Source organism: Cnephaeus nilssonii (assembly GCF_951640355.1).
Source record: "Cnephaeus nilssonii genome assembly, chromosome: 17".
In the NCBI taxonomy this organism is placed as follows: Eukaryota; Metazoa; Chordata; class Mammalia; order Chiroptera; family Vespertilionidae; genus Cnephaeus; species Cnephaeus nilssonii.
In genome coordinates this window covers 23,818,949-23,845,021 of record NC_137088.1, presented here as the reverse complement: position 1 = coordinate 23,845,021, position 26,073 = coordinate 23,818,949, and the positions used below count along the sequence as shown (strand labels likewise).

Sequence of the window (26,073 nt, the reverse complement as noted above, 5' to 3'; positions counted from 1 at the left end):
TATCTCAGAACATGACCCACCTGAGGGAAACCAGTCCACCTGGCCCTTCTCAGCCATGCTGCACACTCGCATCACCCGTAGTTTCAAAAACACTGATTCTGGGTCCCTTTCCCAATCCCGACGGAACTGGTCTTGGGGTACAGCTTGGGCATGGAAATGGTTAAAGCAAAGTTGCGTCAACTGGTATTTTTTTAGGAGGATGGCCTGTCTTTCCAAATACATTAAAAGCTACTTCAAGGCAATAAGTGAGTTGGTCATAATATACAATTAGGTGTGAGCATATTTATTGAATTTATTTTATACTTAAAAAAAAATCACACCAGTATCATTTTTTTCTCCTATCTCCACTCAGATAAAAGAAATTTGTGCTCTACCTGGCCTTTGAAGGTTCTCAAAGTGTGACCCCCCCAGACCAGCAACATCTGGGAACTTGTCACAAATGCATATTCTCAGGCCTTGCCCCAGACCTAATGGACCAGAAACTCTGGGGCTGGGGCTGGGGTTCTGGGTTTTAAAGAGCCCTCCAGCTGATTCTGAATCTCCCTCAAAGTTGGAGAACCACTCCATCCTAGAAATTATTAGTCCTAAAGGCTTACCTTATAGTCTTCCTCTGGAGGTTAACATTATTTTGGATGCTGTCTTAAAACTTGCTTATCACCTCCCTTCACAACACATGAAATCAGACAGTGCCAGGATATTTAACTGGCCATTAGGCACCCACACTCTTAGACCAAAAACACTTCAGTCTGTTAATTTTTAGACCTTAATGTAAGTCGTGATCCTTCTTTTTAGTTAGGCTTTTTCCCAATTGTGAGGAGAGATTAAAAGGACAATTTACATAGACAATGATTATCAACTGCTTCGGCAGTTGTGTTTAGGGCTACGGTTACCCAGACTGGAAGTTCAATAAAAATGGGACCCTTAAATGATTCGTTGCAGTGTGTATGTTTTGCATAATGAATGTCATTCTTTGTTATTATCATGGCCACCCCAAACTAACATACAGAGCTTAAGGTTAAAATGCTGGCAGCCAAAATCCAAGCACGAGCCTGGTCAGCACAATGCCAAAGAAAAAATCCCAAAGGTCGGCGCTTAAAGACCTCTCAGACAGGAAAACCACAAAGATGGGAATTTTAAAAATGTGGCCATGAGAACTGATCCTAGAAATTGTAATGTGTGTCATGGGAGTGTTTTACAAGCAAGAATGTAAGAGGGAGAACAGAAGACCAGCTTGAAGGAGATGTGCAATAAAGCATGAGTTCCTTTTCAACCCTTTCCTGGCGAAGCCCTTCCACTTAGTGTAAGCTCCCCATAGTGTGCAGGAGATTCAGGGACCAAGAGCCGAAAGGGAAGGCTCCACTGTTCAGTAAGATGATGGGATGTGCTACCAACATCCAACTGCTTGGTGGCCCAGGACAAGTTACTGTTATAACCTCTCCAAACTCAAGATCTCAATTTATATATACCATGGAGGTGATTCCCCCCACCACCTATGATTGCTGTTAGGTGGTTTAAAATTGACTAACACAACAGCAAGTACTAAAAAAATAGCTCTAATTAGTACATGTAATAAATGAAGCTACTACCCCTCACACATTGCTGGAAATGAAGAATGGTGCAACTACTTTGGAAAACAGCTGGGCCATTTCTGACAAAAGTAAACATACATTTACCAAACAACCCGGCAATTCCACTCTTGCCTATTTACCCTATAGAAATGAAAACCTATGTCCGCACGCGAGACTTGCTCACAAATGTTCGTGGCAGTTTGTTTGATAATAGCCCCAAACTGGAAACAGCCCAAATGTTCAACAGGAGAATGATTAAACAAACTGTTTGCATAGCCCAAACAATGGAATATTTCTCAGAAACAAAACGGAATGGGTTCGTAATACATGCAACAGCATGGATGAGTCGCAAAAGCATTATGCTGAGTTAAAGAAGTGCGACACAAAAGAACCTACCCTGCGTGCTTCCATTCCTATGCTATTGCAAAAGAAGCAAAAGGAATCTACAGTGGCAGGAGGCAGATCAGCGGTTGTCTGGGGTAAGGGCTGAAGGAGGCAGGAGGAAATATTTGGGGGTGTTGGAAAAGTTCTGTATCTTGAGTGTGTTGGTAGTTACATTTATCAAAACGCATAAAACTATACACTTACTATGGGTGTATTTCATTGTATATAAGTTATAGCTCAACGCGGTTATTTAAATAAATACACCAATCAACAGGCCTGACAGGTTGGCACTGAGCTCTCTTGCGCGTGCAGCACAAAAAATCCTGAGTGAAGAGATTTCAAACACTGGTCCCACTTCCTACTTAGTATCTGTCAAGGCGATTTCTTCATCTAGAGAGAGAGAGAGAGAGAGAGAGAGAGAGAGAGAGAGAGGGAGGGAGGGAGGGAGGGAGGGAGGGAGGGAGGGAGGGAGGGAGAGAGAAATGCAATACCTTCCCTCTGGTTCTCAGGGCTACTTGGATGATTAAGTGGCAGCATTTATTGGAAAATGCTTTAAAGCAGAATCAGAGTAGCCAGCTGTGTGGCCCTCACGCCAGCCAACCAGGTGCCCAGCAAGCCCACATCCTCTCTACTAGCCGCTCTCCCTGACCTGCCAATCAGACTCTGGGACCACCTCCTGATCTCTCTTGACCCCACCCACTTCTCTTGTCCCAGCTGCAACTCCCTCAGCGGAGACTACCTTCACCTCTTGCCTGATGATTGCAATAGCTTCCAAATGGTTTCCTTTCCCCCAGTTGTACTCTTTCCATCCTTCTTCATCTAAACCCAGAGCAGACTTTTCAGAATATGAATTTGATCATGTCACCTCTCCCCTCCTTAAAACCCTCGGTGCTCTTGAGGGAACCTAGACTCCTCAGGCCAAGACCTAAGACCTTTAGTCATCTGGTCCCACTTTCTTCTCCCAAAGGCCACACTCCAACTAAACTGAACTGCTGCCAGTTTCCCCTATATACAGTGTAGTCTCTGGGTTCTGGGCCCTCCGCTACGTCATCTCTTTTACCTGAAAACATCATCTCCTTCCACCTTCATCCTTCTGCCTGGCTAACTCCAAATCCACCTGCATATCTCAAATTCTTCACACACACACTCACACACATACCCTTCCAGAAAGACTGGGAGCTACCATGTGCCCTCCATCACCATCACTTTAGCACTGAGTATTTACAATCACCTGGTTCTTCATCTTTAAGAGATTTTGAACCAATCGAAACAAATGGACTAGACCACATTTGTGTCCCTTCAAAATTCAAATGTGAAAGCTCTAACCCTCAATGTGACTGTATTTGAAATAAGGAAGTAAGTTAAGTTAAAGGAGGTAGTAAGGGGGAGGGATTCTAATCCAATAGGATTAATGTCTTTATAAGAAGAGACAGTAGAGAACTCTCATAGCGATGTGAGAACACAACAAGAAGGCGGCTGTCTGCAAGCCAGGAAGAGAGTCCTCACCAGATCTCAGCCATGTTGACCCCCTGATCTCAGACTTTCTGCCTCTAGAACCATGAGAAAATATAGGTCTGTGGTTTAAGCCGCCCAGGATGGAGTATTCTGTTATGGCAGCTGAGCTAAGGCCATCGGGATAAACCTCCTATCTGGTTCACCCGTATGTCCTTAGGACACAACATCCTGGCCCCAGACTGGCATTCTATAAATATCTGTGGGACAAACAAACTGTCATCCTATGGTCCCTAAAGACCCCAACGGTAAACGCTTATAATAAAAATGGTACATTAATCTAAACTAGAGATGCAGATTCAGACCTGGAACTGAGTTATCCTTCCTTGAAAACAGATCGGAGCAGCCCAACAGAACTTTCCGTGCAAATGGAAGTGTTCTCTATCCGCACTGGCCAGTACGGCAGCCCTCAGCCACCTGCGGCTGCTGAGCACCTGAAGTGGGGCTAGTGTGTCAGAGGAACTGGATTTTTAAAAATTTATTTCATTTTAATTATTACTTTTATGAAGCCCTATGGCTGGTGGCTGCTATACTGGATGGTGTAGGACTAGAACTTTCAAGCAAGGATCAAGCTCTAGGCACTAGCTTCATTATACAGATCGCTCACGGTGCCAACCATACCAGGCACTGAGCACATATAAAACACAGCCGGTTCTGATGGAGCTGACACAGGTAGCTTTCGAGTGGTGTGAGAGTGGCCTGGCACGGGGAAGCTGGCAAAACGCACACGTAAAAGGGATAACGAGGCACCGTTGTGCACAAATTGTAATGCTTCATGAGCCTCCATCTGGGATGAAACCCATCAAAGGGCAAGTTCATCCCTCGGTGACCAGAGTTAATTGAAAATGTAAGACCTGATCGCATCACCCAGAATTGAGATTTTTGGCAGCTTGTGCGCTTCACTGTGAGATTCCTGCTGCTTGTCGCCTCTCCCGGCCCTACAAGTGAGGTCGCAGGTGGCAATGTGTTAAGTCCGATGAGCGTCTTCTCTATGAAAAATAAGCGTATCCAGTGCTACTTCAAAAATCTTCTATGGCCAAAACTATATGGAAGGGGGAACATTTTTACATCCCTCTCCATGATAACACGAGTTTCCTAACAAGAATGTTCTAAAGATACGTTCGTATCTTTCAACTCAGTAACTCCTGAGGAAATAATCAGAAATGCGCACAAAGATTTATGATAACAAGTTTCCTAACAAGAATGTTCTAACTGGTGTTAATGCCTATTTGTCTAGCACCCTGCCGTTTATAAGGCTCAAGAGTTTTGATGCCCACGAGATCTAGGTTCTAATTCTGCCCTAGCCAATTCCTAGCACTGCACATTTGGAAATGTTATTTACTTAATCTCTCTGAGTGTTTCCTCATCAGAAAAAAAAAAAAAAAAAAAGGTATGAGTGAACCATGTGAACCAGATACCTCACTGGGATACTGTGAGGATAAAATGACTTAAGAAGCCACACAGAGACAAATGTTCACAGCAATTTCATTTGTAATCACCCCAAAATGGCAATGACCCACATGTCTATGAACGGGTGAAGAGCAAAACAAACGGTGGTACATCCATACAGGAGAATACAACTCAGCGGTAACATAGGAGTGAACTACAGACACACCAAACAACATAAATGAATCTCAAAGTAAGTCAGCGGAATGGAAAAAGCCAGACCAGAATAGGCTAGAAAGTTGTATAAATAAAATCAGTGACAGAGCAGAGGACTGGTTGTCTGGGGACAAAAGGGTTGCACAAAGGATTACAAAGGAGCAGGAGCACACCTTTGGGGCGATGGGAAGGTTCTGCATCTTGACGAGATGAAGGTTTCACCGGCCTAACACGACCCCGCAGCGTTGGGGGCTTAAATTATACCTCAGCCAAGTTGAAAAGTTAGGGGAAAATCAGATGAGGAATGCAATGCCCCCTCACAGGACTTGGCACATAGTAGGCTCTCGAGAAATGTTGGCTCCGTTCTGGCGCAATAACGAACAATCCCATTAGGACTTCTGAGAAAGAACTTGAGAGGCTGCCAGGGAAAGGAGCCAGCATACGCAGCCTTTATACCCTGAAGGTTTGCTAGAACGCGACTATTCAGGGCACGCTATTCAGGAAGCATGAACGAGAAGGAAGACCGGAAAGATGAGCAAGGCTTGGTCTTTGCTCTCAAGGAAACACAAGTAAGTGTAATCTATGATGCAATAAAGTGTCAGAGGATGATACTGACCAACTATTGGTGTGGAGAAAGCGTAATTCCGACTGGATGGATGTCAAGAAGAAACAATTCCAGATGGGTGGGATTCCGGTAAACAAGGAGAGGTGGGGTCGGCCCTGTGCTAGTCCGGAAGCTGGGAAGTGAGGGTCCTGGGCAAGGGCAGGGGGTGGAGGGAAGCAGGCAAGGCCAAGGGCCACCGCACACGTCCTCCCAGAGATGAGTTGGGGGAGGGTCCGCAAAGGACCAGGCCACGCTGAGAAGAGCCCTGAGCACCAGCAGGAAGCTCCATTTCATGCATCCAGGGGAACCAGCCACGGGGTTCGGCAGGATCAGATTTGTGTTTTACACAAACAGGTCCTAGCTGGAGGGCCATTTAGCAATTTGTCAAGAGTCTCGACATTCGTATCTTTCAACTCAGTAATTCCTGAGAAAATAATCAGAAATGTGCACAAAGATTTATGTCCAGCACGGCTTATCACAACATTATTTATATTAGCCCAAGGCCCAAAATAACTTCAGTGTCCAATAAAAGGGGACTGCTCAATAAATTATGGTATGCTGAGTGATTAAATCATGGACAGCCATTAAATCATATTTTGGGAAGATATGGAACGACAGGGGGCATGCCTCACTATACAATGTTCAGTTGCAAAAAAAGCACAATACAAAAACATACACTGAGCATTCATTTGACAAATATGTATTAATATCTACTATGTGCCAGGCATTGCTTTAAGTACAAAGATACAGCCGAGGATAAAACAGCCACAGTCCCTGCACTGCACTCATTAGAAGGGCTTCCACCTCCTAATGACAACAAATAAGGACACAAATAACAATAAGCAAAACGTACAGCACGTAAGAGGGTAAGAAAATGTTATGGAGAAAATCAAGAGGGGGAAGGGATGGGGGGCTGGAGGGTAGGTGGAAATTTTAAGTAGGCGGTCAGGGAAAAGTCCACGGAGAAGGGGGTGAAGAGTTTGAGTGAAGGGTATATCTGGGAGGACTTCCAGGTGGAGGAAACAGGCAGTGCAAAAAGCCCGGAGGAGGCCCGGGGGCTTCGGGAAACAGCAAGGCTGTACTGGCAGGACAGGCAGGACAAATGGCCGGAGAATGAGGACAGAGGGAGGCCGGGGTCACTCGGGGTGAGGGGAGCCACGGCAGGACTCTGAGCAGAAGGGCGACGTGAAGTGTAGGGGGACGAGGGCGGAAGCACAGAGACCAGTTGGGATTTTTCTAATGTTTTTTCCTAACATTTTATAATGGGCACATGTTCATCTTATCATCAGAAAAAGAGGTAATTCAATCACAGAAAACATAGTGTGGGTGCTACGACGAGCATAAGGAAGCAGAGGAAGATTAGGGAAGGGATTCAGATGATGAGTGGGGAAGCAGTGGGCAGAGAGAGGAGGTCAGCAAAAATTACTCTTCTTAATAACAGAGGAAATACACTGCAATGCAAAAAAAAAAAAATGCAGGAAAAGGGAAAAAAAGAATCGCCCCATAATATCAACACCCTGACCATCAATTTTTAACATCTCCGTTCATTTCCTTCCCATCTTTCTCCCTGTACATGCTTCTGTGTGTGTGTTTTTTCCCCTTAATCATTCTACAATGCCTAGAATGTTGTGGGCACTCAAACAGTCATTGAACAAATAATGACTGACCAGATGTTCCAAATAATTTTGTGTTTGGACTTGCTTGGGCTACATTAGCTCTATTATAAGCATTTCTAGAATTTCTAGAAGTAGTTTTAAGTAGGCTTGGGTGGCGGAATGGAAATTGTGGGTGAGGAGAAGGCATGGTCGCAGGGGACTAAGGTGTCAAGTCTGGCTATTTAAGAGGCCAGTGGAAAGCAGCCCGATGAGGAAGTTGCTGGGTTCAGTTTGGGGGACTTGGCGGGGTACACAGAGACACCCGGTTGTCCATCTTTCTCGGGGCTTGGGAACCAGATGGAGCTTCTGCTGGGAGATGGTTGCAGCAGGAGTAGTGGGGGAGGGATAGGAGGAGTTGGGAAGAAGGGAAGAAGGGGAAGGGGGGTGAAGGAAAAAGGGGAGGATAAGAGGAGAGGAAGGTAAGGTGGGGAGATGGTGGGGAGGGGGAGGAGGAGGAGTGGTAGTAATACTCGTAGTTCTACTACTAATACTAGTAGTCCTACTACGTGCCAGGCATTGTGCTAAGAGCTTCACACATCTTCCCTCTCCTAACCGTCACAGCTGCCCTGAGGTGGATATTCACGTGCTCATTTGATAGCTGGGGATGTTGCAGGCCTAGCGATTGGCCCAGCGACTCCAGAGCAGGGCCAGGACTCACACCCACGACAGGAGGCCTTGTCCCACTAATTCTCTTTGCTGCCACCAGAAGCTTAAAATGTACTCAGAAACCCAGGGAGGAAGTGTCTGAAGATGCTTCAGTTTTGTAGCACCTGGTTTATGCTCACAACATCCAGGGATGGCCCTACCCCCCTATACCCCACCCCACAAGGAGGAATGCTCCCTTCCTCTTCCGAAAACACACTTGACGTGTTTTCCAACTTGCGTTATAACGTGCTGAGTTTTCACCTCGTGTGTATGAGCTGTCCTGCCTCCAAGTAAGAGGCTCCAGGAAACCGTTGCCCTGCGGCGCCAGCCGACACTCCGCACAGTCAGTGCTCGGCGCTCAGCAAATGCTCCGGGAGGAAACCACTGACTGTCACCTGCCAGCCACTTGGTGCCCCAGGGAGGCTGCTGGTGGTAGGTGACCTGGACACCCTCTGGCTCAGGTGAGGCAAAGCCCAGGCAGACAAACACTCTTGAAAGATGGGGAACCGTGGGCAGGTGAATTGGGTTGGACGGGCAGATAAGTATGAGGAGATGAGGCACATTTTCCTTTTCTTTTCTTTTTTTTTTTTAATATATTTTATTGATTTTTTACAGAGAGGAAGAGAGAGGGATAGAGAGTTAGAAACATCAATGAGAGAGAAACATCGATCAGCTGCCTCCTGCACACCCCCTACTGGGGATGTGCCCGCAACCAGGGTACATGCCCTTGACCGGAATCGAACCTGGGACCCTTGAGTCCGCAGGCCGACGCTCTATCCACTGAGCCAAACAGGTTTCGGCTTCCTTTTCTATATGGCTTGGCATCAAGCAGGGTCTGCACACTGCTTGGCCCAAGGGCCAAGTTCAGCCCACTCACGTGTACCAGTCGGCTCATGTATGGTTTTATTTTAATTGATTATCATTTTAATTAGTTACTATCTTTTACAAGGTGAAAAGGTTTCACAAAACAATTAGGGATTTCTGTAAGCAGTCCCCTTTGGGCAGGCCAACCCTTTAGAGTTTCCCACAGCCCTCCCCCCTAGTATGTCCTTGTCAGTGCCCCCCCTCGCCCCCCCCCCGGCCCCCCCCGCGCTGATGGGGCAGCCTTAGCTGCAGACCCTGCCAAGGGTAGAGCGCATCTGTCCCCAGAACACGGGGTGGCTGTACTCACCGGCACTCAGGGTCGTGAACTCCAGGAAGCGGTATTCATAGGCCACATCGATCTTGGTTTCCACCTGAGGCCTCTTCAAAGTAGAATAGATATTTCCAGGCCGTTTGTCATCGCGTTTCTCTAACTTGTTTAATCGGCAACCCATCTCAGCAGCTGCCAACAAGAGGGAAGTAAGGGGGGGGGGGGAATTTTTTTTTTGAGATTTTATTTTTAAACACCATAGTACAAAAGACCCCATGATCTCCCTGAAGACAACATAAAGCACCTCGGCCTTTATGACATCTAGAATATAATCCTATATAATAAAAGGCTAATATGCAAATTGTCCCCTCAACGGGGAGTTCAACCAGGGGGAGGGGCTGGCCGGCCAACCGCCTGTGGCCCCTCCCCCCCACCGGCTCTGCCCCCAATCGGCCTCCTCTATCCCAATTGGGGGCAGGGCCCCGATTGGGGCGGGCCAGCCAGACCCCACTGGTGCACGAATTCATGCACCAGGCCTCTAGTTTATTATATGACCCAAACACCGGAGGCCCTGCGCTCAGTACCGGGGCTGGCTCCTCTTTCTGTTAAGATGTCATCACCAGCCATCCTGTGATTTATGAAATGACACCAAAGCATGCCTGCTCTCTATCTTTTTCCCCCTCTCTGAGGAAAATAATACCTCACAGTGCCTCGGTTCCACTAGGATCTGGGTATGTGATTTTAAATCAGGATCTAAACAGCAATACGGTGCATTATGGTGTCAGCCCATCAGAACAAAAAAACAAAAACAAAAAAATCCACAAGAGAGATGTGTCACCTTTGCTGAGCTTGCTAGGAGAAAATAATAAGTTGTTGTCACAATTTCCAAACTCCAAAGTCCTTCCTACCCTCGGCAGGAATTATTTAGACAGGAATTTATATTCATAAAACATCTCTAAATGGAGACGGTAGTATTTTTATGGGCCTCGTGTAAAGGCCCCGAATTTTTTTCTTTTTTAGACCAAACCACAGGAATAATACCATGCTTCCACGTTCTTAGAAAGTCATTTCAGACCAAAAGAAAAACTGGCCGAGCACTAATAGCAGGGCCCAGCGAAATTGGAAGCAGAAACCCACGTATATTAGAGTGAAGATGTGTAGCTACAGTTTGAAAAGAAAATGGGAAAATGTTAAAATAATGTGCATATTAGGGTGGCCGAGCTTTCAGTCTTCTGTGAAAAGCAACGCAGGTTCTCTGTGTATTTGGGCAGAATGACATTCACGAAATGACTTTTTTATCTCCCTCCCCCGCCCCGCCCCCACCAAGACTTCAGTGGAAGATATTTTCCTTTTTGTGCACCGAGCATGACCAACACTCCCCCGCTCCCTGGGGTACTGGTGCTGCCATCAGAACATATTTCACCGAAATTTTAACTGGCCAAGAATATCACAAACAGAAACGTGGTAACCGCTTCCTTTTAGAGATAAGAATTTCCTTTTGCTCAATTCATTCACGAGGTACCCAGCTTCCTAAGGCAATTTGGCAAGCTCCAGAAAAACAAAACGAACCTCAAGAAAGGTGGGGGTTGGGGGGTGGTGGTGGTGGTGGTGGCAGAGGGTGGTGCAGCGACAAGCAGGCTATACTTTTCAGTAATTAAAAAAAAGCCTGGAAGGATGGATGAGAACAGGAAGGCTTACTTATGCCTTAATAAGGGAACATTAGCGTCCAAAGGGCCAGAGCAGACATGATTTATGTGCAATCTGCATGGACTGATTACTTGTAAAATACTCTAGTTCTGCAGATTTAATAGCTGATTTGTACAGAGGCTGCATATTGAACTGCTGAAAGGCAAGCCAGCTGGCATCTGCTTCAACGAAGCAGAAGAAAAGTGGACATGGGAGGCCCCTAAGTCTTAGGGACCCAGGTAACCCTGGTGAGATGAGCGCTGCTACCCCAGGAATAGAACTGGAAATAACCCAGAGGCTTGCCACACCACTCACTTCCTAAGAAGGACTGAGTGTCTGAGGATCTCTAAGAAGAAACCTCTTCCTCAAAAAACTCTCTCATTCCTGCTATCCTGTTAGGTAAGGTCAAGCATGAGAGATTCAGTTTTTTTGAAATCAGAATCGCTCTAGCTCCGCATCTCCTTGGAAACCACAAATATCTCCATGGGAAAGGCAACAAACTAAGCCCCAGGTAGCCACTACCACTTTAGTATGATTTAATTTCTTTGATATAGGACAGGTTCCCTGACAGCAGAAAAAAAAAAAAGGAGGAGAGAATTACCAAGGTGAGTAAGAAAGACTCAGGCAAGGTTGGGGCAGATGGTGGTGGTGGTGGAGGTGTGCCGAGGAGCCTTAGAGAAACTCTCCCATTTTAAAACGTTGAGTTAATGTTTCAATCTGAACTTGAAGTCTCTGCCCAAGTTCACCCCAAAGGACACTGTGCTTGCCTCGCAGGGTCTGATGCAGCTCTAGGCAAATCATCTATGTCCGTGGTCGGCAAACTCATTAGTCAACAGAGCCCAATATCAACAGGACAACGATTGAAATTTCTTTTGAGAGCCAAATTTTTTAAACTTAAACTTCTTCTAACGCCACTTCTTCAACATAGACTCGCCCAGGCCGTGGTATTTTGTGGAAGAGCCACACTCAAGGGGCCAAAGAGCCGCATGTGGCTCGCGAGCCGCAGTTTGCCGACCACGGATCTATGTGATCAGACAAAGGAAAGAGAAACAGTACCAAGCAGTAGCAAAACTGTAATATCAGTGACTCATCGGGGTCTCAAACTTTAGAGATTCATTTCTTTGGAGTGTGTGCAACCCTGGGTAAGCAACGGCTCTTAAAGCACAGCTCTCTCTGGACAGGGATATATAAGAAGACGTTACTGGCCACTGAAACCTTAGTGTGAATTTGTACCTCTTACTCTTTTGTGTCCAGAGCGCTACAACTGGCACACATGTATTCCTTTCAGTTCATTCCTTCATTTCAAACCAACCCCCCACCTCTGTCAAAATAGAAAAGACTTTTATGTCATTCCCAAAATATCTATATTCAGTCACTACTACGCTGAAACAAGTCACAAACATGTAGCTTACAGGAGGAGGAAGAATAAGATCTATAATAGTGCCTTACATTATTGTAGAGTTTTGTAAACTTTACTGTTCACTATAGGAAGCTCCCAAATCACGCTCACATTAGAGTCCCACAAGGTGCTTGGGGCAAAGGTTGGGTAGGGGACTGTGAGAGGAGGAAAGAGTGAAGTCAACAGCCTTGCCCGGTGCAGGCAAGGCAAGGTGATTTCTGGTGTGGCTGTACATTCCCTCATGCAGCCATTCAGGCACATCTTCCTCGGGGGGTCCAAGTCTCCAGCAGGGCAGAAGGTAGATGATAAATGTGATGGTTTTTAAATGTGTTCCCCCAATCCTTTGACACTCCTGCTGCTCAGATGTGGTCTATATCACCCCCTCTGAATCTGGGCTCCATGACTGCCTGACCAAGAGGACATGGCGGAGTGACGCAGAGCTAGCTGTGTCCGGGACTTAAGAAACTGGGAGCATCCACTGCCTGCTTCTTGGGATGCCTACTTTTGGAAGCCAGCCACCATGCCAGGAGGAAGCCCAAGCAGCCCAAAGAGAGGCCCATGTGGAGAGGAAGCCAGAGCCAGCACCAACGTGCCAGCCACCTTGCCAGTGAGCCATCCTGGAAGTCGAGCTTCTGCCTCAGTTAAGCCACTGACGCCATGTGGAGCAGAGGCAAGCTGTTTCCATCAAGACCTGCCAAAAACTGCCGAAACTGGTTTGGCTCAGTGGATAGAGCGTCAGCCTGCGGACTGCAAGGTCCCAGGTTTGATTCCGGTCAAGGGCATGTACCTTGGTTGTGGGCACATCCCCAGTAGGAGGTGTGCAGGAGGCAGCTGATGGATGTTTCTCTCTTATCCCTCTCCCTTCCTCTCTGTAAAAAAAATCAATAAAAATATATTTAAAAAAAAAAAAGACCTGCCAAAAACTGACGATTCCTGAGCAAAATACACCATTGTTGCTGTTTTAGGCCTCTAAGGTTTGGGATGATTCATCATGCAATCTGTCACTTACACCCCTAGCTTGCTCAAAATGACCACGGCCTGTCGCCTCCTTAGTCAAGCACCAGTTGAGGCTGGCCTCCACCGAGTGACCCTGTTTTAGCCATTCAACCTTGGGAGGATATCTGGATTATTCCCAGTTTAGGCTGATGCACAGAGTGACTGAAAACATTCATGTAGAGGTTTTTATGAGGCATTAGTTTTCTCTTCTCTAGGGTCATACCTCGGAGTGGGCTTGCTGGGTTGCACCGTGAGTGCAGGGTCCTGTTGATGAAGAATGGTTCCCTTTACACACTCAGGGTGGCCCGATGCTGACCCCACCGGAGGCATGGAGGAAGATGAGACCCTCTTAGAGACCGCCCGATTGGCCCCCCCACCTCCTGATGCCACTCAGGGGCATCCGCTCACTGAGTGAAACCATGAGCAGCAGTGCTGTTCATGCCTCTTCCTCCTTTTGTTGTAGTTGTCTGTTTCTGTCAAGGACACAGGCTAAAGACCACCTGTGTGTGACGAAATTTCCCCAGTACTTTGCGATAGTCCATCCAACCCCTACAGCTCTGCCCCTCCAAACCCCTACAGTCACATCACACTGATACCTAACGTAAATCAGGTTACATATTTTATGTGCAAGTTGATCGTGGGGTCAGCTTAGATGACTTGACAATCATTCAGGAGGCTTTTTCTTCTTTGTATACCTGCCTTCCCGGAAGACATCCCTGCAGCTGGGTCTCAGAGCCTCCCAGGGATGACTTTATTTTCCTGCCTAGTCAGCATCCAGTTCCTAATGACTCCAGCCCATTTCTGCCAGACATTGCAAATAACCAGGAAGCAAAGACCCCCCCCTCAAATAGTGACGTTCTGGAAAATCAATTCTTTCTGAATCAAGTCTAGAATGGGTGTGTGTTTGATATATGGTGGACCAGCTTCATGCAGAAGTTGTGGGCTCCAGGAGCGAGGGAACTTATGTTCCAAATTCATGCATTCAATCACTCATTCAATGTGCACTTGTGAAGGCCCGCTTTGAGTCAGGTGTTCGATTAAGAAATATAAAAAATGGGCCCGGCCGGCGTGGCTCAGTAGTTGAATGTCCATCTATAAACCAAGAGATCACGGTTTGATTCCCCGTCAGGGCACATGCCCAGGTTGTGGGCTCAATCCCCAGTGTGGGACATGTAGGAGGCAGCTGATCAGTGATTCTCTCTCATCATTGATGTTTCCATCTCTCTCTCTCTTCCTTCTTATTTGAAATCAATTAAAAATATTGAAGAAAAATAAAAACGGGACGACCAAGACTTGCCCTCAAGGAGACGGCAAGTGAAAGGAGGAGAAAGACAATGAACAGATGCGCGTGGTGGGAAGGCTGGCTGTTCTGAGCCAGAGGTCTGGGCGGGTGCAGGGCATTCAGAGAAAATTGCTGCGATATAAGCAGGGAGCACATCACCACAGACTGGGTTCCAAAGAAAGCTGATCCGCAATGGGGCACGATGCCCTGTGTCATGTTAAGTGTCGAAATTAAATTTCTTTTTTTATTTGAGGGGGACTCCTAATTTGTTTCTGAAATGCTTCCCAAGATGCCCATAAAACACTGGGAAAACCACTTCAAAAAGGATCGCCTCCTTAAAAGATGATTTTTCAGTGAGTGTTTATAAAAACTGGAGTTGAAAGGCTCATTTTTTTTTCTATCAACGAGCATGCACGCATTTAAATAATGGGGGCAATAAATGTAGTTATATTTTCAAATACAAATTAGTTTCATTAAGAGCGAGCCCTCATTTACCACACTTGCCGCTAATCTGAGGCAAACTGTAAAGCTAATTTTAACAATTGCCAACAGCTCATGACAAGCAACCAGAGACAGGGCAATTATGTGCAATGACGCTGGATAAGCCAGCGAACTCATTTTTTTATTTCTACACTCAAATCCCGTGTTTGAAGACTGAAGTGTGTTTATAACATCGTTCAGTCACCTAAAGTAAGAACTGATGATCCAAATTTAAATATTCTACATAATAGGGATGTCTCTCTCAACCCAGAAATGTAAATGAAAACTTCAAAATTCAGTCAATTATTCAGATGGTGTCAAATCTTGATATCCTACAAACATAATCTAAGACAGAAACCCAAGGATAACTAAAATTTCCCTGTTGAAAGTGCTTCTGATTCAATGCCAAGTAAAAGAACCATCTATAGGAAACAGTATTATTGTATGGTGCCACTTTAAAAAAATAAAAAATAATCCCCACCCTAGGATATGTTACTGATTTGAGAGAGTGAGGAAGAGAAGGACGGAGGGGGTGGGGGGGTGAGAGGGTGAGAGGGTGAGAGAGAGAGAGAGAGAGAGAGAGAGAGAGAGAGAGAGAGAGAGAAACATAGATGTGAGAGAGAAACATTATCAGTTGCCTCCCATACACTCCCAAACCAGGGATTGAACCTGCAACCTCAGGAGAGACCCTGAGTCTGAACCACCCAGCTAAGCTGCTCTGGATTCCCAACCCCACCCTGTGAGATAATAAATGTTTATTGTTGTTTTCAGCTGCCAAGTTTGGGAGTAATTTGTTATACAGCAAAAGATAAGGAATACAAAGGGTATTTATCAAAGGAAAACACTTGCTTACCACCCCACCCCCACATCGAAGTGGGTATCTTATGCAGACTACCTTTCTGTTCTACTTCCAGTCTGCATCACAACCACCCTCAGCTAGAACCAGCCCTCTCTCGTGAGAACTTGCTACTCCATGTGTGGTCCTCAGCCCCGCAGCACAGGCACCCCTGGGAGCTGGTAAGAAATGCGGACCTCAGGCCCCGCCCAGGCCTGTGAATCAGAATCTGCTTTTTACCAGGTGGTTACTTTAAGCCTGGATCAAGTCAAGTTTGAGAAACCCTGAGCTATGGAGGTGGCTCTCAGTGTTGGATGTTTTCAAGTCCTGCTGCCCAGGCATTGGGGGTGGGGGCCAGGCATTCGTATTTTTTAAAGCCTCCTAAGTGAGTCTAACTGGCAGCCAGAGTGGGCAATCCGCCTGCCACTCTCAAGTTCACCTTCTTAACAGCAGAGCACGGGGGTTGGGTGCCAAGTCTCTGGAGCCACATCGCCTGGGTTCAAATCCCAGTGTCTCTACCTCGAGGTAGCAACCTCTCCTCAGTTTTTTCAACTGTAAGATGGGGATAACTGCAGAATCTACCTGCAGGGTAAGGATTAAATACGTTAATACTTAACAGAGCTAAGAAGAACTCAGGCACACAGAAAAAAGCACTATAAATGTTAACTACTATAAGTACTTTTACTAGCATGACTTGTGACCCACTACAAAGATTCCTTTTAACCTGCCTATACCCACAATTACACCACTCTGAAAAGGGTGCTTATAAGATGTCCCAAAACACCATAAGAATCCCAAAAGACTTCGCTAAGTTAATGAAGTGTTCAAATGAACAGGCTGCTTCCTTGTACTCGCTATTCCCGAAATTTGGTTAATACCGGATACGGTCAAGTTCCATTAACCAGGGGTTGTGAAAAACTTCATCTCTTGCCAACCAACTTTTGTGGGTTATGCCTATTACAACAAATTCTCCAAATCTGAAGAATTTGGGAGCTATCCCATAAAACTTGAATGGTTCCTCCAAAAGTACTTCCTCAGAGTGAAATTCAAAATAGGGAGTGTCAACACAATACACACACACACACACACACACACACACACACACACGCACACCAGTGGAAGCTGATAATCCTCTGCAAAGAATAAATGCTGACAACGAAGGGGTCTGCCTATGGAACGACAAAATGGGACACTTTCGTTGTAAAAGGCAAAGGAATCTGCCAGCGAGTTTCGCTTCCGGTTTGAAAAAGTGTGAAGGGCATGGCTGTGGGAGAAACACCACCATTGTAATACCATTTCACAAAGTCGTTTGAAGGTTGGTCGGTACCCAGCAAGCTGAGCAAAACACAGCTGATGCTGACTTCCCACCTCTGGCTGGTCCCGTTCCCCACACCTGAGGGCTGGTGTCCCCTTCGCTTGGAACCTGATTCTGGAAGAGTGTACAGCAGAGAGGGGAGAAAGCCACAGCACCATGTCCCTCTCACCACCCCCCGCCCCCCAAGCTGCCCGTCCTGTCCAGCACTTCTGACACCACAGGGATAGGCCAGACCAGAAATACCCCAAAATGAAGCCCTTAAGTACCCCAAATGGTGTCTCCTCCATCTCAGGCTTGGCAGGCAGCCATCACGCGTAGAATGCGACCTGATTTTCTAGCTCTTTGGCTCTGGCCCCGCTGAGAGCGATTTTTCTTCCTGAATTCAGCCCAGGTAGGGAGTAAGCCACACAAATGCATATTTAAAAGCTGAACTGAATTCTTATTTGGAGAGCAAGGAATTAACAGGGCTCAAGCAGTGGCCATGGTCTGCCTGCTGGACTGATCTTTTCAGAGAAAGCATCTCGGTGAAATATACAATGATAATAGAGGAAAGCCCCTTTGGGGGCCCAGGAGGGGGAAAAAAAATAATGTATGTCAAAAACTGAATGTGAATGAGAGGAGAGATCACACACATACAACCTTTAAAAAGTAAACATAAAAGAAAACTCTGGCTAAATTTATCTCTGTCAGTAAAAAATAGCCTAAAGCCTTAGCCAAGTGTGTTGCCAATTCTTAGACTGAAAGAGACAAGAGAAATGCTTACTACAGAGTAGCACTATCAAACAAACTTCCAGGGGCAATGAAAATAATCTGTGGCACCCTAGCTGGCTTGCTCAGTCGTTAAGAGTGTCGGCCCACAGATTGAAGGGTGGTGGGTTCGATTCCGGTCAAGGGCAGGTACCTGGTTGGAGGCTCAATTCCCCGGCACCAGTCAGGGCATGTGCAGGAGGCAACAAATCTATGCGTCTCTCTCACATTGATGTTTCTCTCTGTGTGTCTCTCCCCTTCCCCTCCACTCTCTCTAAAAATCAACGGAAAAAAATACCCTCAGGTGAGGATTCACACACACACACACACACACACACACACACACACAATCTTTATCTGTGCTGTCCAATGCCGCAGCCAACAACCACATGTTGAGCACTTGGAAGGTGGCGAGTGAGACTGCGGAACTGGATTTTTATTTATTTATTTTTTTCATTTTAATTCGTTTCCATGTAAATAGCCACAGGTAGCTAGTGGCTACTGTATTGGACAGCTCAGCTACAGACACTCAAACCAAACAGCTGGCAATGTCTCATTTCCTACAATAAAATGACAATCCTAATCAACCAATAATATCTTAAATTGTCACCAAAATTAGTACAGGCCCCAGCTGCCCCAGACTCAGCGAGCTTAAAACAAAAAGGAAAAGGACTAAAGACAGTGATTCGGGGGGTGTGTCATTGCCCGGGACTGTGTTCTTTCTGCCTATCCAGTTTACATTTCTACCATATTATGGCTTTGCCTATTTGGCAATCGGTGCTTTTGAACGGAATATGCATGTGGGAAACCAGAACGTCACAGTCTCTCCCCTTAAAGTCTGGGAAACATCCAAATGTGAACTTAGGGCAACTTACTTAACCTCGCTAAGCTTCAGTTTCCTCGAGGCTAAAGAGCAGATAATAATAGTGCTGGCCTCGAAGTAGGATTAAATTCGGAGAATACAGCAGGTAAAGTGCCTAACAGTGCCTGGCAGAGTAAGCAGCTGGCAAGTGGTCACTGTAATTATTATTTCATGAATAACAATAGCAAAATCTGTAATAAAATAAGAACGGTGCTGCTACCACGGAAGTTTACAGCCGGCAAAGTTTTCCTGAGCCCCGTCACCTTGAACCTGTTTCCCGGGCCATGTAAAGTGGCATCGGGGAAAGTATGTCTGGGGCCCTGACGTCTCGCCACTCACTGTGCATCTCCAGAGAGGTACTCACCTAGCGGGTACCAGGAGTCACAAGCATCGTTCAGCCAACGTTGATTGTGTCCCTACTCCGTGGCAGGCATGTGCTAGGCCAGTGGTCGGCAAACTCATTAGTCAACAGAGCCCAATATCAACAGGACAACGATTGAAGTTTCTTTTGAGAGCCAAATTTTTTAAACTTAAACTTCTTCTAACGCCGCTTCTTCAAAATAGACCCGCCCAGGCCGTGGTATTTTGTGGAAGAGCCACACTCAAGGGGCCGAAGAGCCGCATGTGGCTCGCGAGCCACAGTTTGCCGACCACTGTGCTAACTATGGAGGAAAACAGTCCGCAGGAAAACTGGGCACTGTCTCAAGACTCTTCACCATCTGCAACGCTTGGTCCCCACTGAGACACCTCGGGGAGATGTAAAAACTTCATCCTGGGGTCCCTCCCAGGCAGGGAGGCTCCATGCTTGTTTCCTGGACCAGCAGAGCCCAGGTTCAGCTGCTGGCCCCCAGAGAGGAATGGAGATGTAAGGGGACCTGAGGGGAACCAGCCCATTTTTTTCAGCAGGGACAATAAAGGGGGTGTTGACAGGCCATGTTTTCACTGACAGGCCAAATCACATTAACAGGAAAGCTGTTCTGAGCCTTCAAAAAGCCAAATCCGATCTTCCTCACAAAGCAAACACAACCCCTTTCAACAAGCTGCCGGAGCCGGTGAAATCCAACGGGACTCTCCACCAAGTTCACACCAACCAGACCAATCTGCCAGAAATCCCTCAGGAGTTTCTAAACAGAAGTTTAGTGGAATTCTGTGGGGTTCAGGGGTTATTTTTCTTTATATAGAAAGCACTCAGTCAATCTTCTTTCACAACCAAGTGTACATTCCCCTATGGAATTCCCTTCTCTGAAGATTTCTAAAAACAAAATGTTCCTCTGATTGTCTGCCATCATTTAACTGTAAACGCATTTACTGGCAGAGTTGGGGATTTCTCACAGCTCCTCCACTTTTGAAAACAGCATGTTCCACGCTGTCTCAGGTGGGCCCAATTTCTCGGCCCCTGTGGACCCAAAGAACACTAGTCAAATCATACTTGTATTCTAAAACCTCACACTTGTATTCTTGATGGTGGGAATGTACAATGGTATAAGCATGTTGGAAAAAGGTCTGTTAGTTTCTTGGGAGGTTCTAAGACCAAGCAATTCCACTCCTAGACATTTACCCACAAGAAATGAGAACGTATGTCCCTAGGAAGACTGTACACAAATATTCATAGCACCTTTATTCACAATATGCCCCCCCCCCAAAACAAAACAAAACAAAACCGGGAATAAGTCATGTGTCCATCAACACAGGAATATATAAACAAACTGTGGCATAGACATAACCTGGACTATAACTCAGCAATAAATAGAGACCAAATGACTGAACACTCAACATGAATGAATCTCAGAATCATGCTGAGTGAAAGAAGCTTTACACAACACTGTAGAATCCCACTTACATGAAGTTCCAGATCAGGTTAAAGGAACCCAGAGTGAGAAACAATCAGCGTGGTATTTGCCACTGAATGGGTGGGGACAGGGACTGACTGGAAGTGGGATGAAGGAACTTTCTTGGATGATGGTAATATTCTCCTTCTTCATAGAGACAGAAATATTCCCCTTCAAATGCCGGGGCGGGGGGGGGGGGGACTTTTTTTCTGCCAAGGGCCATTTGGGTACTTATAACATAATTTGCTTAATATAATTCACTTAGTATGTTGCTCTGAAAAAAACTCCTAGATTTATTGAATTTCGAGTCCCACCTGTGGTTGCCTTGGCAGGGCCAGACCAAATGGTTTCAAGGGCCTTATACGGCCCACAGGCTGGACGTTCCCCAACATACAGGTGTAAAAATCAGTCAAAATATTACACAAATGTTACTCTCAAGGTGTTTGCATTTCACTATACATATATACATTATACCTTAAGAAAATCATGACTATACATTGGACTCTAAGTAATAAAATGTGTGAAACGTTCAGGAGTGACCTGTATCAAAGTCTATAATTTACTTTAAAATGAATAAAACAGTAAGTCAGACTGATGATGGATAGAGGGATGAATAGATGGAGAGATGGGCAATCAATTCGGGTGTGTCCATTTGATAGCAACATTATAGGCCCTAGGTGTAAGCATTTGGATGGTCACTGCTGCTGCAACTTTCCTACATTTTCTGAAATGACACGGGCAGGGGAAAGAGTCCTAGTGCTCTCTCCTTAGCCCACCACGTCCGAAATTTGGCAAGGCACTCCTGCCCACCCAGCCACGGCCCCACACCATTTCAGCGCTGCTGAAAAGCGAAGATTGCAAGAACACGAGCAGCTTTACAGGAACTCGCATCACTCATTGCCAAAGATTTTCTGCCTGTTTCCCTACAGACAAAGCAATGACTTGAACGTAAGCCAAAAAATTCCTTCTCAAGAGGGAGAAAAAGGACACACCGACTTATACTCCCAACTGGTTCTCCTTGGATTCCTGCACCCAATCCATGAGCCAACTGTCCAACACTCCACTTCCATTCGCCCCAGGTCCCTGCAGCCAAAGACAAACAAAGAAAAACCAACCCCGCGACCTGTTCTACAAAGGCAGCCAGAGGATGACGTCCCAGCTCTCAGGCCAGATACCCCACCGGAGGCAAAAGAGGATGCAGAGCTGCTCTGAGGTTAACGTGATTTCACTGAGGTTAGCACACACATGCACCGAGAGCCCCAAACAACTTGTTGCCTAATCCCTCTGCGGGGTTTGGTGACATCTGGGGTCACTTGAACTTAAGTGGGGAATTCAGATGTTCAGAGGTACATTTCAGGAGTCCCGGTGGCTAGGGACACGTGGGGTGCCTAGCCTGAGCTACCCACAGACGCAGAGGTCGCTCACATTACGCCGGCCTTCCTTCCTGGCGGGGCCCCGCTTATCCTGAGATGACACACAATAGCAGGGGCTGGAAGACGCCGGGCCTGACTGCCAGCCCGGCATCTGAAAACAGCTGTACCAATTACAAGAGGCTGTTGCTGGAAACCAGGGCAACCACTCCAATGTAGGGACGTGTGCCAGACTTTTGGAGAGGGAAAAAAAAAAAAATACTTTTTGTTTGTTTGTTTTGAAGCCCCCTCACAAACTCGCTGACACCACCCAGCGTCCCTGGGAACTACCCACAACCACGCAGGGCGGCCCAGTGTGTGCAACAGGGCGCGCGCCTGGGTCTCTCGCACTTGGCCTCCACGCTGTTCTTGCTGCCAAACCCAGCGCGATAGCCTAGGTGAAGGGCAAGCGCCTCGGCCCAGGAGGAGGGGGTGCATGCCTGACAACCGGGTTTCCTAACATATACGCTGCCACCACCCCACCCTGATCTAGACCCACACTGGCGTCCCTTGAACCTAGGAAAGTGGGTTAGGTGGAGGGAAGAAACCCCCTTACAAAGGGGAAATGCCCGTTTTGGGTTTTTTTTAGCGCTGGGGAGTGCCCCAGTCCCCGGTATCTGAGCCTCTGAGTGGCTGCGGTGCTTCCTCCGAACGCGTCGGCTCCCACCCATCCATCATTCCTGCCCCGGGAGCAAACCCACCTCCTAGGGCGCACGCCAAAGGGCAGCCGGAGCCGCCTCCACCCCACCCCACTCTCTCTCCCCCCTGAACCTACACTCCGTGGCCAGCGCCAGCCTGATCTGTGCAGAGGACTCCCTGCAGCCTTGTCCTAGATCCACCTGTAGCCTGGAAGCTTCCTCTCTGATTCCTTCCTAGGCGTCCCCGAGCCCGCAAAACCCACGACCCCCCACAGATTGCTCGGGTGCCTCTCCGCACAGCCCGCGGGGATGATTTTTCTCCCCAATAAAGTTGGCCCAAGACGGCTGTGCCCCATGGATCGGCCCGAACCCATCCAAACTCTGGCCGGAGGTGCGCGGGGGGAGGGGGAGTTGCGCGTTGGGGGGGAGGGGGAGGGGGAGAGGAAGGGTCCTCTGGCAGCCCCCGGCGCCTGGGAAGCACGCCCCAGCTCTGGCAACCTGCAGGGAGGCGCCACGCGGGGCTTCCCGGGTCCGCCGGAGTCCCGCGGCGGGGCCAAATGGAGGGGTTTGTGCCCGCCTACACCCCAAATCCTGCCGCGCGCCCACCTACCGTTCCGGACTCGCTGAGGAGAAGGCGCGGGTGCGGGCTCCCTGAGACGGTGTGTTGCGTCCCGGGAGGAAAGTTTGTGCCATGCAGAGGCGGCGGCGGCGCGGAGAAGGCGTGGGCACCAGTGGGTGGGGGTGGGGGCGGGGGGGGCGGCGATGCGCCGTGCCGTGTGTCTGTCCCTCCGGCGCTAAGTGCGTCCGTCGGAGCCCGCGGCCGCCGCGCTCCCGCTCGCTGCGCCCTGCGCCCGGCGCGCTCCGGCTCCAGTCCCGACGCGCCCCCGCCGCCGCCGCCGCCGCCGCCGCCGCGCGTCCGCCGGCTACACTTCCTCTTCCTCTGAACTCATGTGCAAAATATGCTGCGCTGCATCTTCGGGGAAGCCGCGCTGCCCCTCACCGCGGCCGCGCGGGAGTGGCGGGCCCGCCCCGCGCCCCTCCGCGCCGCCGCCTCCACGCGGCGGGCAACCTGCGTGCGGCACAGGCTGCCGCCCCGCCAGCGACCCTCGGTGCCGAGGTTAGAAGCTCACGCACCCGCCCTCTCTCCTCCTAACCAAGGTTCTGTGTGTGTGTGTCAAGAGCGCACGTGGGGTAACTGGGAATCCCTCAAAATGTTGAGCTAGGATGCTGGAGGGCGGAGGCTACCAAGGCACTGAGGGCTGGAGGTGGAGGGTCTTTAAGAGAGGACCGTTTCCCCTCCCCATTCCACAGGTGGGCCCCATCCCCAGGTGGCCCCAGTGCTGCCTAAGTTATTTTCTTGCCAAGCCCTATGCCACCAATTTCGGGTGTCCAAAAGGTTTGAGAAGATCTGGGGGGACCCTTGACTGGCATCCTGAATTTTTGGCTGCCCAAGAAGGAAATTCTATACATAAAGGGCCAGCCCAGGGCTACTTCAGTAAAGTGAAGATGTGAGGCAGTGAGCGCATTGTAAGAAATGTTCTTCTTGGAACTGTTCAAACAAAGCAAAACTCCAGTGTAGGGGTTCAGAGCAGGAACCTTAGGGCCAAACAGGCTTGGCCTCCTGGCCTCCCTGTGTACGGTGTGACTTGGATAAGTGACTTAACCGCTCTGGGCTTGTTTCCTCCCAGAAATAGCACTTCCTCCTGGGTTGTGTGTGTAAAGTGTTTAGGAAGCATTCTACAACTTAGCTATTATCATTGATGTTATTATTGTGACGATTATTATAAGGGCACTGGAACAGACAGCGGACATAATCTAATTAGTTGTCTACATTTTCTGGTTTCGAAAAGAGGGGGTCTTAGGCATGGAAGTCCACACAGTGTTACAATGAGGCCTCCAGGTACTAATCACACCTCCCCAGGAGGTAAGGAAGTGCTAGGTTGCTTTCAGGAATTCCGGTTACCAGAGCTTCTCAGAGAATGTCTTCCATGTTTTTCTTTTTCCATACCCATCCCAGCTCGCTTTTCCATCTCCCTCCCCCCACCAGGGTTTTTGTTTTTGTTTTTTTGTCCCTTTCCTTTTCTTCCCCACCACTTGCTGGCCTCAGGCACCACCACCTCCAGTCTCCCCCACTCTCTGCCCTCCCTGGGCTTGCCATCTGGAGAAAATGAGACCAGGTGATGGCCCAAGTCCAGGTTTAAGCATAGTTTGTGGGGACAAGTGCCCAGTGGCACCACCGATAGTTTGGAACACCCACTTATGAGGCCTAAGGGATGGGTCTTTATGATAGCTTCCTGAAGCCTCCAGGTGTAAGGCAAGGCTCATCTGAAATCTTTCTGATCCTTCCATGGCCTCTGCATTGAAGAAAGAAAATAATATTTATAGGTGTTAACCAGTTTTAAAAAAAACACAACAAAGTGTTTTTTTAAAAGAGAAAGAGAAAAGGGAGAAATACAGCATAAGTTGGTCGTGGTTAGAAGAAGAGGCTGATTTCCATGAAGCAAATCATTTCCACTCTATAAAATTCTTGCACGTAATTGTTTTTTAACACCAGGTCCTAGGGGTTAATAAGTTATTCTGATGGTTCCCATTTTCCTCCACACAATATTTTCCTGAGTACTAACAATGTGTAAATGTCTCAAATGCCTTTTTGCCCTGCTTGGATCTGCATTTTTGGGGGCTTTCTAGAACTATCAACCATTCCCCCTACTGACATTTCGTGCTTGGTACATAGTAGGTGTTCACTAAACATATATGGAATGAATGGATGAGACATTAATATCTAGATTTAAAAAAATTATTGCTTTTAGAGAGGAAGGGACAGGGAGAAAGAGATAGAAACTTCACTAATGAGAGAGAATCATTGATTGGCTGCCTCTTGCATGCCCCCTACAGGCGACTGAGCCCATAACCTGAGCATGTGCCCTGACCAGGAATCAAACTATGACCTCCAGGTTCATAGGTCAACGCTCAACCACTGAGCCATGCCAGCCAGGTGGTATCTAGATCTTTTAAGTCTCTGTGTAACCTACACTGAACAATTATCTGGAAGTAATTTAGTTTTCTGATTCTCTTCCACCTGGCATATCCGATGTGGAGGCACCATTGGGTTCATTTGTGTTGCATAACAGTCCACCTCCATCTTCCACTTGGCTGCCATGGACTAGCCAGTCAGGGGATAGATCCTGGCCAGTCAGGAGATAGACCCTGGGCAGCTGGGCCTCGCCTCGGACTGACCTCCCCTACCCAGTGTCAACCCCAGAGATGCTGGAACCGTATCCTGGTGGGTTACCTTGGCAACCTCACAATGTCATCTGTTAGAATGTCCTAGGGTGGCAGCTTTTAATTCTATCACAGCGGTCTCGTCGGGGGTCGTGTAATAGTGCTGTTTTTCCTGTGCTCACACTTCCTCCCCCTATGATTTAACACTAAGTACTTGGGGAGGGAGCTGAACACGGGGAAAACCAAGTTATTACAGCACGACAGGTCACAG

General features: G+C 47.7%; 1 protein-coding gene across 1 annotated transcript in view; it reads right to left on the bottom strand.

The window, feature by feature from the left end:
* Positions 1-23,581, bottom strand: part of RFTN1 (raftlin, lipid raft linker 1) — a 173,851-nt gene extending 150,270 nt beyond the window's left edge. The window contains exons 1-2 of the mRNA XM_079794541.1: positions 23,191-23,581; positions 9,142-9,294 (exon numbers count right to left, since the gene is read on the bottom strand). Coding sequence (XP_079650667.1) covers positions 9,142-9,286 — 145 coding nt within the window. The 5' untranslated portion in view covers positions 9,287-9,294; positions 23,191-23,581. The remainder of the gene's footprint in view (positions 1-9,141; positions 9,295-23,190) is intronic.
* Between the last annotated feature and the right edge of the window lie 2,492 nt (positions 23,582-26,073).